Here is a 19,189-nt window from a genome sequence, read left to right as displayed (position 1 = left end):
CAAAATCTACCGGTAAAATTTATACTGACGTGTTCTATAAACTATTGTCTACGCAATGTCAACATTTGTGAAGACAATTCGTAAGACCAAATACAATTTAAAGTGGTTACAAAAAGGACGGTACAAACTTTTTTCCCGTAAAATCGGGAATTCGCGCGCTGAAACTGGCTACGCAATTGCGCTTCTAGTGGTCCCATCGTGTCTCAACTTTTTGGTGATTTTATTAATTTTGAATACGTCGACTCCCAAGCCCTGTGCAGGAAGCTTGAAAAAGCACCGCACACGCCACATATTGGCTCATAACCTGTAAGTGTAACCAATAAGTCAAAATTTGGGTTTATGCCATGTTGCGAAAGGTGATTTGGCATAAATATAATTTGGCCAAGCCCAAAAATGGACCAAATATGAGCATCATGGCTGCACTGAGGGCACCGGTGGTCGCCTGACATCCAGAACACCCTCAAAGGTTTGGTTACAGGTCAAATGCTATCTCGATCAAAACAAGCTTCACATAAAAATTAGGATAAAGTTGATTGGTTAATTGCTATCTCACGTCGTGTCAAAAAATATGCCTCACCTCGCCACAAGAATCCATATTTATAGTTTGTACGGATGATAGGGACTGACTCACACACTTTCAGCGAGTAAGTGTATTACAAACATGAGACTATCGATTTTCTTAAATAAATTATACAATTGATTATAATAAGAGTACCATCATATAAGTTGATAAAGAAATTATCACAATAGTTTAAATTTATACTAGATAAATGTTACTTTGGCATATAAAATACACTGTTATACATTCACAAATGGTAACGATAAGTATTACTAACTAACCCAAACATTTCCAAAATGTGCAGTATGAACTTGAACAGCTCACGTGATCCACTATATAAATTCTATCACCATTTAATCATGATAATGATTAGATATTGATAAAAATGTAGATACTTGTCAAACTAAAAGATAAGGTATTAAATTATTTGATTAAAGGAATGATCGAAAATATTAACAATTAATGCATTTATGAATGCATATGTATGATGTAATGACCAACACTGATAAAGTGTCATAAATTTCGGGTGGTACGCCCTTGCAGAACGTGGTCGATGTAAAATCCTGATTTATAAAACGATTTATGTGTGCAATATCTCCCTATAAATATCAGCCTAAATCCTTGCATGTTTCACAAACCCAGGCCAAAGAACTAATCAGCTAATTAACCAACAAAACACTGCAAAATGTCACGTACTGCATTATCAAATCTCTGTAAATAAGGTTATAATAAGAAAGGTAGTTATGATGTTACTATGGTTGTGAAACCAGAGCAGTCTTGTTTTGACATGTGACCAGTCAAACTGTCGTTACTAGACAACGCTGGCCCTCTCTCTCTCCCCGTAAGAATTCTGTCCCCCGAGAAAATTGCAGTTGAACAGCAGTAGAGTGAAGTGGGGGAGGGGAATTAAAAACTCAAATTGAAGTCATATTTACTAGTTGTCATATTTACTAGTTGTCTGTTACATTTCTCTCCAGTTTTGTTGAAAGTTGGAATCACAATTGGTTATTCCCCGGTCTCACCAGTCGTCTGATCAATAACCACCACGTTAAAACAACAACTCTCAACTGAAACTGGGAGATCAACCTTAGAACTATGGCAAGTCAAAATCAAGGTGCATCACCTCCGCACCGATAGTAACATCTGTCGGATCCTACGCTAAAGTCAGCCCTATGGGCGACCTGCACCGTAAACACTTCAGCTCTTTATTGTCCACATCCAGGCCACTTCCTACTTCCTGACTGGTGGAGTGCATGTGTCGTGACCCGTGTTCTCGTTCCTGATTGGCTGGTTTGCCGTGGTCGCTGTGGTGGCTGGACGAGGACCTGTCCTCAGTTCGCTCCGTTATGTTTGACAGATCTTTCTTTACATCCTCGCTCAGAGTACTCGGTCTGTGGGTGTTTGAAGTGTTAATTATATACCTTAGTTCCGAAAACTTGTGCGCCAACACTTTGGGCTCAATAAATTTGGAATATCAAAAATGGTTTTATTAATTTTCCTAAAAAAATGATTATTATTTAACATATAGTTACATCAATTCAATCAACTTAGGATTAGATTATTATATTCTAAAACTGAGCAAACTTAAATACACGGAATAATATGTGTGATACTGTGATTAATCAAACCCAGATACTATAAAACTATATATCTTGCAGTTAACTACAAGATAACTTACTTATACGGGGAGTCCTTAAATCTCCAGGTTCTACTCGGTGACGGAGATGTGTGTCTAGTGGGTGATCGGTATCTGAAACAGTCATGTGGTGTTAATACTGTGCTATGATTGGTTGGTTTGTGTCACATGGTGAAAATACTGTGTTCTGATTGGTTAGTTTGTGTCGCGTGGCGTGAATAGTGTGCTCTGATTGGTTAGTTTGTGTATTTGACCTAAAAACTGTGAATATTTTATCAGTTCCTTAATTTTACCTGATCCATTACCACTAGTACTCTAGTATAACATTAATTGCTAACTCACCAACCAAGTTTCGATGTTAAACAATACAAAACCGATAAACAGAACAAATAGAACAAAAAGAAAATAAATAACAACAATTACTTGCGGACCTAACAGGGGAAGTCCGTCTCCTGACAGGAGTAGAGGAGTCGTAGTTAGATCTCCGGACCGGTGAAATGGATCTCCTTCGTCTGATAGGAGATGTCCGGTAGCTGCTGGTCCGTTCCGGACTTAATGCACTACGGTCCGGTGATCTGGAGACATGTTACTTTACTATTTATTGGTGGTATATAGTATATAGTAGTCCCGACCACGTGCGCCATTCGTAACATTGGTAGACGATTAGATACGAAGTATCTGTTGTTATTTATTATAATTGAGGGAACAAAAGCATGCCCAAGTTTTACTATACCCCTACTTATCCTTGGTATGCACCTTTAACTCTTCATGAAATAAACCCCATACATCGAATAACATCTCTTACCTAGCTTTTAATTCAGGAGATCTAGTAGCAAGCCGTTCTGGAGTTTCATTATAAGATAATCTTGTTGGATCCTCCTGAAACGTATTTTCAGTGTTATGGAACCAAACTTCAGCATGTAATTGGTAAATCAATTAAAAATAAGTTATATTAAACATGGATTAGGAATAAAATAGATATAGAAAATATATACTGATGTTTCGGTCCTAATATACACGATGACACTTTGTAAAAAAATGACTTCTTAAGAGCTGATAGCACTTTGACTTGGGGCTTGAGACCTGTAGATTGTAAGTTTCATTTAAGAGGCTCCGTAAATCCTTGTTCTCCGCGGTTTTATTCTCTATTCTGTCTTGATATGACTTTTTAGTGGCTTCTTGGCGATGTATCGTGACACTCAATGTAGCAATCTGTGGGATTAAATTGGAGATGTTATTGAATGGAGGAATTTTTATATATTTATTAACCCTAAAACTATTACTCCATTCAAAAACATTAAGGTTTATAAGCAATTAGTAAAAACTTTTCAATTTCGCCTGTATTCAATTTCATTGACAGTTGACTGTCATTATTGCATCGCGAGCGTGTAATTGAGAATATTTGAACTAATTTAAAGCGCGCGTCTTATGATGACGCTTACGATAACCTTCTTTTATCGTAGTTTTATGATTCAGTGTGCGCGTTTGCGCGCGTGTTGAATTACAAGCATTTCCTGGTGCTCCCCTTTACCTACTCGAAAGCCTCATAATTCTATAATTGGTCTGTACCATAATCAGTTAAAACAAAAGGATCTAGGACAAAGCAGCCATGACGAACCTGATCTTGAAGCTCGTTTATTTTTTTCCTGAGTCCCTCACTTCGCTCTTGTTCGAGTGCTATAATCTTATCTTTATCTAGGATGAGTTTATGTCCTCGTTCCAATTCTGACTTGTATTTTTCTTCAACTCTATGTAGCCTGGATTTGGGGGGACAGTTGTCATGGTAACTTTACGGGGGTTACTATACTTTAATCACTTAAGAGCAACATCCTGGAAGGTCATTGAAAACAAGGATTTGATTGGTCCATGTGCATGGCATGTGATGCGCAAAAGGATCAACTATTGGGGAAATAGAAGTTGGATCCTTAGTGCAGGCTTGCTCCATCTAATGGCCTAAACGGTCCGCTAAAATTGTAATGTCGGAAGAATAATGCAATTTGCCGAATATAAACCAGAATAAATCTAGCCCGGATCCTGTTTATGTCAAGATGTAGGTACTGTTGGAAATATGCCTTGTATATCAGAAGATGCCAAATAGGCACCACTACTTATAGCTGTGTACATTAAGAAAATCCCTGAAATACATCACAACATAGAATGTTATGTACAGTTCGAAAGTCGTGAATGACTAATCAGCTTGCTTGTGATTTTAAAAGTTTTAGAAAAACACGCTCTCAAACACTCTTAGAAAATTAGTTTTGTGAAGGATACGTCCTAGTTGGAGTGATATCATGTTCATTTGATGTTATAATATTTGCCCCTATCAGTCCGCTTATAGGGGATCTGTTAGGGGAAAAAGAAGTCAGCGATGATGGCAAACAGTGCAACAAACAGTGCAGCACACAGTGCAGCAAACAGTGCAGTGAGTAACGGCTGATAGCTGAAATATGTTACAAACATAGTCTTTTCAAGCCTGCTAAGTTCCACTAATTGTTCCACTGATTGTCAAACAAATTGCAGTCAAACATACACAACACACATTTAATGACAAGGTTTTTTCCAAATTTAACAAAGCTGCATCAACTTCAATTTAAATTTATCGAAATTAAAACTATAATAAATGACTATGATAATAGTAAGTTCCTCCCTTTACCTGTCTTTTGAGCCGACCTCTGTTTCTCCCAGTAAATACTCCAGTTTCTTTAACTCTCGTTTGTTCTTCTCAGACTGCATCTCAGTACTGTTCATCTTTTCTTCATAGTTCCTCACTGACTCTTCTCTCTCCTTCAATGCTTCCTGTAATGATTACATCATTAGTTAATTAGTAAGCAATTACTATGTTTCACGATCGGCGCAAGGACGTTACTCAACAGCTCCTACTACTCGAGCTCACGGGTTTATTGTATACCTGAAATGAAATAATGTGGCTGTATACCGCCCATATGGTTAGCAACTAACACAAGTGTCAGGTACTAACCATTTCAGAACGGTTCTAAAGCCTAAATCAAAAAGGGTGAGCTGAAAATAGAAAATAGAAAATACCTGCATGGAGGATATTTGTTTCTCAAGACTAGCTCGGCTCTGTTGATTCAACTTCTTCTCCGTTTGTAAGGAGAGCACATGTTCGTTAAGCTCCCGTTTTTCTCGTTCCAGTTGATTCACCTGAATTAGTGAGTTAGAGATTCCTTCTTCTGTTGCCTACAATTTGTTAATTCATATCGTCAATATGAGAGAAGTAGTTATATGAGAGAAGTTGTAGGTTATGTAATATACGTTATGTAATATATACGTAATCTAAAAGAAGAGTAAGGACTAAGGTAAACTTAATAGAATAGTAAGGTAAACATAAACTGTGTACCTTGCCAGTCAGGTTGGACAATGTTCCTTGAAGGTGTTTACTCTCTGTTGTCAACAGTTCTACTTTGTTACTCTGGGTCCGGAGCTCGCTTGACTTTTGTTGTAGAGCTAGATTAGCTGACCTTATTTGACCTGAAAGTTGGAGCAGTTGAGCATTTTCTTTAAGTGAATTCAACGAGAAATCAAACACGAGTCACATTGGACAAGACTTAAATTTAAAAAGTTAAATAATGAACAAATGTGAAATACCTTCAGCTTTGATTCTAGACATTTCGTTGTCAGTAGCCGCAGTCTGTAGCTTTGTTATCTTATCTTGTTGATCTATCAATTTGTGAGACACTGCCTGTGTATCGCCTATCATGTTGTTGATTTTTTCTTCCAGCAAATCTTTGTCCCGGCGTCTGGAATGTTTTTGGAGTTAGTTAAAAGTAAGTAATACTGGAAGTATTACAGCATTACAGTATGTGATACCTGAACTTACAGTTTCTTATGAAAGTAAAGACCATCTTGTATTGACCTGAAAGTTTGTGTGACTAACACGATCCAATGCAGACCAGAAAAGGACACTCAGTAAGGAATAAAAATGTTTTATGAGTGTTGCGCCACAAAAACAGCGCAACTATATTCACAATACAGCTAGAAACACACCTAATAATTCACATATTGTTATACAGTTTACAAACTCACAAGTTGCTAGCCTCCGTGTTTGAAGATGATATTTTAGTTTTCATCTCGCTGTTCTCCTCTTTGTATGACTTTACTTTCTTCTCCAAACTACTGAGTGTGTTCTCCAACGATTCTATCTTGTCCTGGAACATGTTAAGTTATGTATTTAAATGTATTAGTTCAAACCTAGTCCACATTATCAATCCGTGGAGTGAGCTACGATTGTTGACGTTGGGAAATTTGGGTAGTACAAATTGTTTTTCATGAACAGTCTTGCAAGATGATAAACTTCAAATACACACTGAACACTAAAGTGATGTTGAAGACAAATTCGAGTGTCGTGCTGTTTTAAGAGTATCTTAAAGTTTTATAATTTTAGAGAATCTAACCTGGGTGCTTTGACATGTCTTCTGAAGCTTGGACACATTCGCCTGAAGATCATTCTTTTCTTTCTCGCTTTGCTCTAAAGTTTGGTGAATACTTTCTTGTCTGGACTGTAACACTGCTTTTTCTTCTGCTATATCTTTCAGCTGAAGGAATTAGAGTATGTTTACAGATAAACTAGTTAATGAGACTAGTTTATTATGTTATGTTATAGTTTGGTAGACGAAATCAAAATACAAAACCTCATGAAATTAGAGTCCCAATAAATTAGTTCCAATAAAATTACAGTACAATATAATCAGTGTACGATATAATCAGTGTACGATATAACATAATAGTAAAATAAAATAAGTAGAAACCCTCAAAAGTCTCACCTGTCTTTCTAGACTGTGTTTTTCTGACTCCACTTGTTCCTTGTGTTTCTTTAGCATATCGTACCTTAAATCATAGTAACGGGTGGATTAAATCACAAAGCAACTGACATTTTCTTTTCCCCCAATTATCACGACTGCTGACATGAGAAAGGGGTATACTTGACGAAAAACGACTACACTTGATTAAGTCGACATCATTGTGATATTGATTATCATATCAATAATTACTAATTAAACAAATTATTCATTAAATATGTTGTCTACTTGACTCAGTTAAAGATAATAATCTCACTTGGTAAGGAGACTATCTATTTCTCCGTTAGCGGAGTCTTTCATCTTTCTCATTTCGTTTAGTTCATCCTCGTCTTCAATTAACTTTCCCTGATTACATTATTATTTTTACTTACATTTTCAAAGAATAAGCTAATTAAACTAATTTAATAATTGGGTACCTCTTTGTTAGCCGAATGAATAGAATGATATTAAAAAAGGCACTGTTTTACCTTGAGTCCGTTAATTTCCCTCTCCAACAGCTGGTTTTGGTGGAGAGCTTCATTTTTACGTTGTTCAAGGTCATCTAACTGTGCTTGTAGTTCTCTGCGTGATTCTTCTAATGTACTGTAAAACAAGCATTGTACTGGAAACTGATATGAAGCCATCTTTAACTAAAATTCACTAATTTAACAGTAAACTTTGAACTGAAGAACGCTTTACGGTTCACATTGATATTCTACACAATTACATGATATATTACACTCCCCCCTCTCCCCCTCCTCCCTCCCCCCTCTCTCCCCCTCTCCCCCCCCCCCCCTCTCCCCCCCCTCTCTTATTATTGGACCTGATGGTAGAAGTTCCAGATGGCTTCCCGGAGACTGACTATTTTGTGATGATAATACCTGGTCCCGGTCCTGGTCCCGGTATCAGACCCCGGTATTGAGTCCTGGTTGCTGCCTAACAGACCCAATGTCACCAATCATTACCATCGAGTAGACATAAATATTACCTTTAAATACCAATACCCTTAAATACGTCATGCACCTTGATACTTGAAACAAGGTTATATCCCAATTGGTAGTACACAGTGCTCAGCGAAACAACCAGTCCCTCCCGGAAGTGGTCCTGACAATAGGGCTCAGGGCTCAGACTAAGAAGATACATGGCTCCTGAGTCAGGTAATTGGGTGATTGGTAGGGGTAACTATGTAATTAAGGTAATACTCACTGCATGCTGCCCCGAGCACAGTCCAGCTGGTCCCGGTATCCTGACTTTTCCTTCTCCAGAGATTGTAATCGTTCAGTCAGGGACTAGGGGAATATCAGGGTTATAGTTAAGAGATTGTAAACTTTCAGTCAGGGACTAGGGGAATATCAGGGTTATAGTTAAGAGATTGTAATCGTTCAGTCAGGGACTAGGGGAATATCAGGGTTATAGTTAAGAGATTGTAATCGTTCAGTCAGGGACTAGGGGAATATCAGGGTTATAGTCAAGAGATTGTAATATTTCAGTCAGGGACTAGGGGAATATCAGGGTTATAGTTAAGAGATTGTAATCGTTCAGTCAGGGACTAGGGGAATATCAGGGTTATAGTTAAGAGATTGTAATCTTTCAGTCAGGGATTAGGGGAATATCAGGGTTATAGTTAAGAGGTTGTAAACTTTCAGTCAGGGACTAGGGGAATATCAGGGTTATAGTTAAGAGATTGTAATCTTTCAGTCAGGGACTAGGAGAATATCAGGGTTATAGTTAAGAGATTGTAATATGTCAGTCAGGGACTAGGGGAATATCAGGGTTATAGTTAAGAGATTGTAATCTTTCAGTCAGGGACTAGGAGAATATCAGGGTTATAGTTAAGAGGTTGTAAACTTTCAGTCAGGGACTAGGGGAATATCAGGGTTATAGTTAAGAGGTTGTAAACTTTCAGTCAGGGACTAGGGGAATATCAGGGCTATATTTAAGAGATTGTAATCTTTCAGTCAGGGACTAGGGGAATATCAGGGTTATAGTCAAGAGATTGTAATATGTCAGTCAGGGACTAGGGGAATATCAGGATTATAGTCAAGAGATTGTAATCTTTCAGTCAGGGACTAGGGGAATATCAGGGTTATAGTTAAGAGATTGTAAACTTTCAGTCAGGGACTAGGGGAATATCAGGGTTATAGTCAAGAGATTGTAATCTTTCAGTCAGGGACTAGGGGAATATCAGGGTTATAGTTAAGAGATTGTAATATTTCAGTCAGGGACTAGGGGAATATCAGGGTTATAGTTAAGAGGTTGTAAACTTTCAGTCAGGGACTAGGAGAATATCAGGGTTATAGTTAAGAGGTTGTAATCTTTCAGTCAGTGATTAGGGGAATATCAGGGTTATAGTTAAGAGATTGTAAACTTTCAGTCAGGGACTAGGGGAATATCAGGGTTATAGTTAAGAGATTGTAATCTTTCAGTCAGGGACTAGGGGAATATCAGGGTTATAGTCAAGAGATTGTAATCTTTCAGTCAGGGACTAGGGGAATATCAGGGTTATAGTTAAGAGATTGTAATATTTCAGTCAGGGACTAGGGGAATATCAGGGTTATAGTTAAGAGGTTGTAAACTTTCAGTCAGGGACTAGGAGAATATCAGGGTTATAGTTAAGAGGTTGTAATATTTCAGTCAGGGACTAGGGGAATATCAGGGTTATAGTTAAGAGATTGTAAACTTTCAGTCAGGGACTAGGGGAATATCAGGGTTATAGTCAAGAGGTTGTAATATTTCAGTCAGCGACTAGGGGAATGTCAGGGTTATATTTAAGAGGTTGTTATCTTTCAGTCAGGGACTAGGGGAATATCAGGGTTATAGTTAAGAGGTTGTAATATTTCAGTCAGGGACTAGGGGAATATCAGGGTTATAGTTAAGAGATTGTAAACTTTCAGTCAGGGACTAGGGGAATATCAGGGTTATAGTTAAGAGATTGTAAACTTTCAGTCAGGGACTAGGGGAATATCAGGGTTATAGTCAAGAGGTTGTAATATTTCAGTCAGCGACTAGGGGAATGTCAGGGTTATATTTAAGAGGTTGTAATATTTCAGTCAGGGACTAGGGGAATATCAGGGTTATAGTTAAGAGGTTGTAAACTTTCAGTCAGGGACTAGGGGAATATCAGGGTTATAGTTAAGAGATTGTAATATGTCAGTCAGGGACTAGGGAAATATCAGGGTTATAGTCAAGAGGTTGTAATATTTCAGTCAGGGACTAGGGAAATATCAGGGTTATAGTCAAGAGGTTGTAATATTTCAGTCAGGGACTAGGAGAATATCAGGGTTATAGTTAAGAGGTTGTAATATTTCAGTCAGGGACTAGGGGAATATCAGGATTATAGTTAAGAGATTGTAAACTTTCAGTCAGTGATTAGGGGAATATCAGGGTTATAGTCAAGGGATTGTAATATGTCAGTCAGGGACTAGGGGAATATCAGGGTTATAGTCAAGAGATTGCAATATGTCAGTCAGGGACTAGGGAAATATCAGGGTTATAGTTAAGAGGTTGTAATCTTTCAGTCAGGGACTAGGGGAATATCAGGGTTATAGTTAAGAGATTGTAATCTTTCAGTCAGGGACTAGGGGAATATCAGGGTTATAGTTAAAAGGTTGTAATATTTCAGTCAGGGACTAGGGGAATATCAGGGTTATAGTTAAGGGATTGTAATCTTTCAGTCAGGGACTAGGGGAATATCAGGGTTATAGTCAAGAGATTGTAATATTTCAGTCAGGGACTAGGGGAATATCAGGGTTATAGTTAAGGGATTGTAATCTTTCAGTCAGGGACTAGGGGAATATCAGGGTTATAGTCAAGAGGTTGTAAACTTTAAGTCAGGGACTAGGGGAATATCAGGGTTATAGTCAAGAGATTGTAATATGTCAGTCAGGGACTAGGGGAATATCAGGGTTATAGTTAACAAATCAATCAGATAGCTTTATTTTATCTAAATGAAGGTTTAATCATGGTGAGTATAAAGTACTGCAACCATTTGAGCATAACGAAACATTAAATCACAGCTAAGAAATCAAACTGGAGAGATAATATACTAAGTTATGTGAATATAATTCAGAGGAAAGCTGCAGGCAAACTGAAACACAGACAGTTGTAGAATTGTGTTTGTACTAATTGAGAACTTTCCCTGTACGAGAATTACATCTCTCAACCAATCTTCAGAATTATAATTTCAATGGTCAACGACTGGAGGTTAAGAGCGTGTCTCAGCCAATTGGAAGAGTTTTAGAGATTGTCTCAGCCAATCACAACTCACCTTGTTATCACGTGAGACCTTGTTCCCCAGACATTCAGCGTCCTGGAGCTCATCTTGAGCCTTCTTCAGGTCATCCTTCAGATCCCTACATTCGTTCTCGTGAATTGTAGCCTGAACACACAGTTAGATCAGAATAGACACAGTGGTGCTTATTTGTGCACGTGCGTAATTACAGTGGGAGGAAACTACTCCACGTGTAGTAGATGCACAAGTGCTGTGAACTAGCGCACGTGCTCAAAAGTGTTATATAAACTGCCCTCAAGTGTATCCTAGCCACCTAGACCTATATACAAGTGCTGTGGGTTTCTCTTATCTCACTGAACCTGTTTCTTAAGAGCGAGTATGGCCTGCCTCACACTCTCCACATCCACCGCCTGCTCATCAGCTGGTAACTGCGCGTGTGGGGAGGCGCTGCGCGTCGTGCTCTCCGTGTACTCCACGTCAGTACTCTCCCCCTCATCATTCAGGGTCAGTTTAACACGTGGCACTGACACTTGTATACCTGGAGTGAGTGATCAAGCTCATTTTCCCTTTATCTTGAAGCTTGGACCATGGACATGTCTATTCAAAAAGCCATCTTGATGTATCGATGAAGAGTTATTTTTACAACAGTAATTCGCTAAACTTTACACTCCAAATAATTTCAGTATACTAACCAGGCAAGGTTGCATGCAACATTGAGATGAGATGAGACAGTTTCCCCTGTAAGTTTCGTCTCATCCGCTCTCTTTTTAGTAACTCCTTATCTGCTAATTCGTAGGAATCTTCAGCTGCTGTTAGACTTATCTGAGGAGGAGAATTCCGGTTTATGTGATGTTGAAATGTTGAATTGAAGTGATGAAAAAAGATGAAGATAGAGATGAGATAACTGATAAGGTAACTTATTGATGTAAAACAAACTTGGCTCACCTCCAGCTCTCTCCGCTCAGTTTCCATATCTCTAACAAGGTTGTTAAGCTCTGTGATCTTCCTGTTAGCTTTCTCAGACTCTTCTTCTGCACATTCTCGAGTGTAGTTCAGTGAACCTAGACAGATCAACTAATCAGAACACAGTGTTTACACTACGTGACATAAATTTTATGTTTCGCTGACTTTTAGAATAAAATAAATTCGTAAGCTTGATGCTGCTGTTGATTAAACATTTACACATATTTGATATTCATTTGTTGTTATCACTATTGCTAACGACAAACTTGTAGCACTAAAATCACGTGATACCAGACCAATAAAAAGTAATATTTACCATCTGATTTAATGAGTGCCTCCTCGTAGTCACGCTGCTTAGCTTTCAGTGTGGCATTCTCTGACTGAGCGTCATCCAACTCAAACCTGTAACATTTAATATTACATATTATCACTTAAAACACAGGATCACATTGTCTTCAAATTTTCAAATAATGTCCAATTAAATTAAATATGTGACAGTTATTTACGAATTTAATTGGTTACTGCTGAGAGCAAGAATGTAACAATTAAACAAGTACCTGATTTGCTGTATCTCTTTGCTGAGTTCCCCTATCTTACGTCTGCTCTCCTCACGTGCAAGATCGCGCGAGTACATCGCGTCGCTTTGTTCAGTCACCCGTGCGTGCAATTTGTCATTTTCCTCTTGCAGCACCCTTAGGATGACAAATAATTTTAATATTGCTTTAAGTGGAGGTTGTTTCGATAGAAAGTACTAGATAAAAAACACAAATTTAATCTATTATGATTCACGTGAGCGCTAAATTCGAATCTCCAAATCTTTCTAATAATAAGAGAACGGATCCAAAAAGTTCTTTATAAGTATAAATTACATCAAATATTTTAGCTTGGCACTAGTGATGAATAATGAATATTCTATAACTATTAACGATGGAAGTAAAATGGCGCATCTCTCATGAAATTGGGTTGTTTTGCAACGAAAAAGTCTCTTCCAAAAGTGCAACAAATGACAACGAACAAATAACTAGATCCTAGAATTGATAAGACGAGCGAAGGAACGTATGAATATCATAACCTGTGACCCGTAATACTGAGTATACTGGAAAACCTGGGTCCTAACAAACGGAGCATACAGGTAACCTCAGCAGCATACGATTAAAGAAATAGTGCAACTGCAAAGTGTCACAGTGATTTGAGGCCAGCAGAGTGCAGAGTTACCATGACAACGCTAGTCCTAAAGCCACCTAGGTCACATAATATGTGATCTCCATGGTAACCACTGGTACTGATTACTGTATTTAATCAATGTATTGGAACCTCTCCATCATGTCTTAACAATTAATTTGTAATATGATATCAGCTGTATATCAAACATGTCAATTTGTTTTGATCTTATTATTGAAAAAAACTTAAATGATAAAACTTAGTTAACTGATAGTGGTAGTCTGCACCCTGCAGGCTTACAGTAACCGATGAAGAAGTCCAACATCAAAAGCCTTTAATGATATTAATGCATGCTTTGCTGCTAATCAAGATCAGTCTTTTTATAGTACATACAATACTTTTCTCTCTTTTATTTGGAAAAGTTTAAAATCTTGGGTTCCTTGATTACCAAATCTTGTGCTGTTTTCCTACACCCTGCATTACATTCCTTTACTCAATAAAGATACACAATATACTGTGGCATCCGGCTTACCTTGCAGCATGACCCATATTGGGGACTACCTTATATCCCATAAGCACTAATTAGTGATTTCCTCTGACTTCTTACACAATAGGTACTGGTTTGTAGTTGGTACGGAACTTAATTTAAGAGCAGCTCTGCCAGGCTTGTTACTGGCCCTGATTAGGTGATTAACAGACTAATTAGGCGATTAATTACCACAGATGAAATTAAGGGGTCCGTGGCCCACTCACAGTGGGTTTGGCAGTGTGTAATGTATTGTGCACAGTTACACAGGATTGAGCCCTGAAACTGTCTCATCTCCTGACATGGAAATATCTAGCGATTGTTTGAACGGAGCACAATGTTAGCTCCAAAAAAATATGGGCTGAATCGTTTAAAGATGTTAAATAAATTACTGACTAAATATTTGTAACTAATATTAAGAAGTGTTAGACAACGTCGTAACAATAAGAAATTAAGTCATTATATTATTAAGATATTATTAAGATATTATAACTGTCTTATACTATACAGTGAAGGTGCAAAGAAAATTGCCCAAACAACAGTTACAACGACCATACGAAAATCCAAATATGTTATACCAGCGATGTTATTTTTAACTAATTAACTAATTAACTAATTAAATAATTAACTAATTAACTAATTAACTAATTAACTAATTAACTAATTAACTAATTAACTTATTAACTTATTGACTAATTAACTTATTGACTAAGTAACTAATAATGTAATTATAATGTACTTGTTGTTGGTGTTCATGTAACTGTTCTCCTCCGACAATTTATTATATCTCCCCTCCACCTCTTCACACTTTTCGTTTAGTTTTATTATCACACCCTCTAGTGTCTTCGACAGATCACTCTTATCCCTGGGGTGGCATCAACTCTTTTAGCTATTTGTGGAATGTGGTTATCTGTGCACTTTACCAAGATGAGCAGTAATTATTAACCGTAAATTTATCAGTGAAATAATCAGTAAAATTCTTCTACTACCGTGAGAGCTGAAAGTTTTTTGTTGATATTCGTAAAAACCTGAGTTTCGTGATTTCATCTTTAGTTCGTAGTTGTGTTTCGTAGAGATTAGTTTCACACATATGTAGTTGTTCTTTGTACATGGCGAGTTTGTCATCTTTAGCAATCAGGTCATTCTCAACTAGTGATAACTTCTGTTCCGATCTGAACGAGGCATATTATTTGTTATTGTAGCTGAATGATTTGACTTTGTGGCAGCATAGTGACATTAATGAACCAAAATGGACTTTTAATCGGTGCTGAATAATAAAAATAGAAATAAAACAACCGATAACTTGAAAACCCCCACAATATTATAGTCAGCCTCACCTGGAAGAAAGAAGTTTCTGTTTTGTTACTTCCTGTTCTAGTCTCCTCTTATCAGCTTGTAAGTTTTTAATATAACCCTCAGCTCTGAAGATACAAGTTTGATGGATTAGATAACATCAGTCTAAAACTACGGCTCCATAGTCTAAGTAAAAATAAAACTTATCTAGAGGCATTGTAACCAGCCGTACTTCATTACTAACTCAGGTACTTAGGCAATGAAAAGTGATGGTAAATTGACATTGGAAGGATCTATAAAAAGTGAATATAGCAATTAAAGACTATTTAAGGCCAGAGGGGGGGGGGGGTAAACGCTCAAAAAATTTTACAAAAATATTATTCTTTAAATAAATTCATTTTTTGATGACAAAAGTTTTGCTGCCATTCACATATTTGTAACTGCTTAACTTTTTTTGATAAATGAGGTTAACCGATTCTTACAAAATTAGGGTTACAACGTTGAGGTTACTAAAATTGAAGTTAAGATGTTATTTTACTCCAAGATTTTTTGTTATTTCGGTCAGCAAATGTTAACTCTGAATTCTAGGTTCATAATTGTCAGTAAAAACGCTATCTAAACGTTTATAAATGAGGTTAACCTCTTAATTTAGGTATAGCGAAAATAGATTAGACGATAGAGTTGTTATTTTTATCGTAAGATTACGACATACAAATTTCTAAATAGATGTAGTGCTGATTCACTTAATTTTATCTCGAGAAAGTGTTGAAAATGAGGTTAACCATCACACTTGGTACTTTAAGAATTATTTACATACGATTCTTACTTTTGTTATGTACCACAATATCACAGTGAGGTATCTATTTGTATTACAATCAGTGGCGTAACGAAAGGCCCTGCTGACCCCGCTGTGCAGGGGGGCGCCGTCTTAGGGGGGCGCCAAATCGTCGTTTGAATGTGGGACAATTTCGAAAACTTAACTAAAGTACTAGCAAAACTGCGCGTTATGCTCTAGATACACACTTTTTTAGAGATTTTACCGGCGTATTCTCTAAAATCAACTAATTTGTTCAATTTTAGGGAGGGGTACCAAAAGGGGAGGGGGCGCCAACAGGGGGGGTGCTTTTTTCGGCAGGGGGGCGCCAACAGGCAACGTTACGCCACTGATTACAATGCCTCAAATATTATCACGTGACAAAGGTGATTTGGAATGACCATGTTTAAGTAGAAGAGTTCACCCGTAAATGGCTCAAAAATGAGGTTAACCTCTCATTTGTTGAATATCGGGCCAGTCAATCACATGTTAACCTCAAAAACTTTATCGTTACACTGGGCAAATGTTTTATTACATGTATAGCAATGTATTGATAAACCAATCCCAGTGTAATATGGTCTATAGCGAGGTTAACAATCATATTTTTACTACTATTACAAGATATCATGATAGTTAACCTCATTTTTAGACAAATTTTGGTTTATGATGTTGATTTTCCCAATATAAAGTATCTCAATGAAGATCTTTACACCTTAAAGCAAAAATTGTATGGAGACGCTACTAAATACGGAAAATAATGCACAATTTGAGATTTTGGCAGTGAAATGAAAACACCAAAACTCGTTTTACTCGAAACGGTTTTTTTCATACCAAAATCCTTAACTTGAGAAGACTGGCCACACCCAGAAGCTGAAACTTGGCACAGGTGTTCTTTGGGGTGTTAGGCAAAAACGTTATGTTTTAGAATTTTGATTTTTGCCTTTGTTCTTGAAATATGAGGTTAACTTTACCCCAAATTCGAAATAAAATCGAATTTGGGTTAAAGTTAACTTCATATTTCAAGAACAAAGGCAAAAATCAAAATTCTAAAACATAACGTTTTTGCCTAACACCCCAAAGAACACCTGTGCCAAGTTTCAGCTTCTGGGTGTGGACAGTCTTCTCAAGTTAAGGTTTTTAAACTTTTTACAGTTTAAGTTTAAGGTTTACATGTAATTACAGGTAAACCTCAATACTTGGCGCGCGATATCTCAAAAACGCAAGGTCAGATTTCGGTCCGGTTTTTTTCTTCTTGTTTGTCTCCAGCAGCTCTGATCAAATATGTGAAAACTGGAAAAACGAATTTTACCCCCCCCCCCACCCCCCCCCCCCCCCCTCTGGCCTTAAAGCTCACCTCTCTAACTCTGCAGTTAAGTTGTTCATGGCAGACTTGTGCTCTGAGTTTGAGTGAATTGACATTGATGTCATGGACATGACAAGGTGATTTTCTGGAAACGCTCAGATATTTACATGCTGCAGGAACATAAACATTAACATGATCATATTTAAAATACTTTCTTTACTTATACTGCATTGAGGAAATATAATACTAATTTGCATGTACATATAAAATAATCAAAATACCTTCTAAGTAACTGCAAGTGCTCTCAACTTAACTCTTTTAAATGTAAACTTACATGCTGCAAGAACATAAACAATAAAATGATTATATGTAAAATACTTTCTTTACTTATACTACATTGAGGAAATATAATACTAATTTGCATGTACATGTAAAATAAAAATGACTTCTAAGTAACTGCAAGTGCTCTCAACTTAACTATTTTAAATTTCGATGAAACGAGAAATTTAATTTTTACTACTCTAGTTGAGTTTTAGAGACAAGGCTCATATTAGGACCAGAAGAAAATTGTTAGCAGACATTAGGGGTTCTGTTTATATTTGTTACTATGGGTTGCAGTCTTGTTGTGACAGAAAGTCTCCACTATAATATGCTTAAGTTTATATTGTGTAGTTGGAAGATATAAAATGCAACTTCAAGGTGGATATTATCTATTGGAGAGCTGGCGAAAGATTATGGCCTTTGTATCAATGGTTATAATAAGTAAGTTCCCAATGTAAACTTAAGAAGTACGATAAGTTCATTCATGTCATGCAGATGGATACTACCAGGGCAATATCCAAAATTTGGCTTTGGCGCTTGTATCTCATTACTTGCTAAATCCTGGACCCTTAAAGATACCTCCTGCTCTGTAGCAGTTTATACTTCTTAGTGGTGCTCAGTACAAGCAAGTTCCCAATACTCAGGTATCCTTACCAAACAACAAGTTGGTCAAAATAAGAGCCAATCAATTGTGCCGCTTCATTTGGGCTTCCACAATTATCCCAACAATACGCTTCTTCACTGTAGAAAAGGATTATGTTCACTTCGACTATAGAATTTGCAACTGTTAGCTCTGGTGTCTGGAATAGGGAATTTCAGGTTTTAAAGGTAGTGACCATTGGCAAGGGGCCTTGACCGTGGCCCTCACTACTGTTGTCCACTGCATCATGATTTTGCCTACGACTGTTTAGTGTTTACCATATTAATGACAGATTCATTAAAGTTCCCCTCTTAGTTGCTTTTCCTCCGTTTCTATAGATTGTACTATTTCTTGACGATAATAAATAATGTGACCAACTAATACATATACTTTCTAACAATCAGAATTAGAAGTTTCTGTAGATTCCTCATGAGTCATGTCAAGAATTCTTTTAGTTGTTCCACTCCAGTCTCATAAGAGATTATAAACTTAGCGATAGCATCCACAATAAGTAAGTAACAAACACAACTATTTTACTTCATCAAGTCATCACAATAAAATCATTAATCAACCTTTCGATATAGGCATATGAACACCGTTGCTCTATCCAGAACCCTCGAACTTGCTTGTGAAACAAGCGCGCCAGCAGTGGCACGAAAGTACATGGTTAGGACTTAGGTGAATGAAAACAGTTAAAATACAATTCGTTAAACGCCCTTATTAAATCCATTTCCAGTAGGATGATGAACGAACAAAAAAGAATTATACAAGAAGAAACTCCGATATAGTTTAACCTCACTACATGAAAACCAATACAAGGGTTTGTAAGATTAAGTTTTGTTTCATTAAGTATTCATGCCGTTAAATTCTTGATGTCAATTCCTCGCAGCTCAGCAAGGCCCAATAGCGCATTTTGCCAATCTAACGAAGTGTGGTTGCGAAAAGC

At 37.2% G+C, this 19,189-nt stretch overlaps 1 protein-coding gene across 2 annotated transcripts; it reads right to left on the bottom strand.

Annotated features, from left to right (window-relative positions):
* Nucleotides 1-681: 681 nt before the first annotated feature.
* Nucleotides 682-17,454, bottom strand: LOC134813961 (myosin-11-like). Of its 2 annotated transcripts, none has more exons than XM_063821912.1 (26): nucleotides 17,334-17,454; nucleotides 15,210-15,293; nucleotides 14,901-15,044; nucleotides 14,612-14,737; nucleotides 12,743-12,877; nucleotides 12,502-12,587; nucleotides 12,168-12,283; nucleotides 11,915-12,044; nucleotides 11,582-11,760; nucleotides 11,259-11,369; nucleotides 8,198-8,280; nucleotides 7,480-7,594; nucleotides 7,269-7,357; nucleotides 6,977-7,040; nucleotides 6,608-6,748; nucleotides 6,240-6,361; nucleotides 5,802-5,953; nucleotides 5,554-5,684; nucleotides 5,238-5,357; nucleotides 4,849-4,991; nucleotides 3,814-3,952; nucleotides 3,279-3,407; nucleotides 3,001-3,074; nucleotides 2,627-2,770; nucleotides 2,238-2,309; nucleotides 682-1,950 (listed from the first exon to the last, which is right to left on the bottom strand). In XM_063821912.1, the coding sequence occupies exons 1-26, from the start codon at nucleotides 17,411-17,413 to the stop codon at nucleotides 1,713-1,715; spliced, it is 3,147 nt and encodes a 1,048-aa protein (XP_063677982.1). In that variant the 5' UTR covers nucleotides 17,414-17,454; the 3' UTR covers nucleotides 682-1,712. The 2 variants fall into 2 exon arrangements, with proteins under 2 accessions (XP_063677982.1, XP_063677983.1); XM_063821913.1 differs by having other exon boundaries at nucleotides 703-1,950; nucleotides 2,619-2,770.
* Between the last annotated feature and the right edge of the window lie 1,735 nt (nucleotides 17,455-19,189).

This window comes from Bolinopsis microptera, chromosome 4 (assembly GCF_026151205.1).
Source record: "Bolinopsis microptera isolate Bmic1 chromosome 4, MBARI_Bmic_1.0, whole genome shotgun sequence".
NCBI lineage: Eukaryota > Metazoa > Ctenophora > Tentaculata > Lobata > Bolinopsidae > Bolinopsis > Bolinopsis microptera.
The sequence above is the reverse complement of the archived record's forward strand: the minus strand, read 5'-3'. Positions and strand labels throughout refer to the sequence as shown.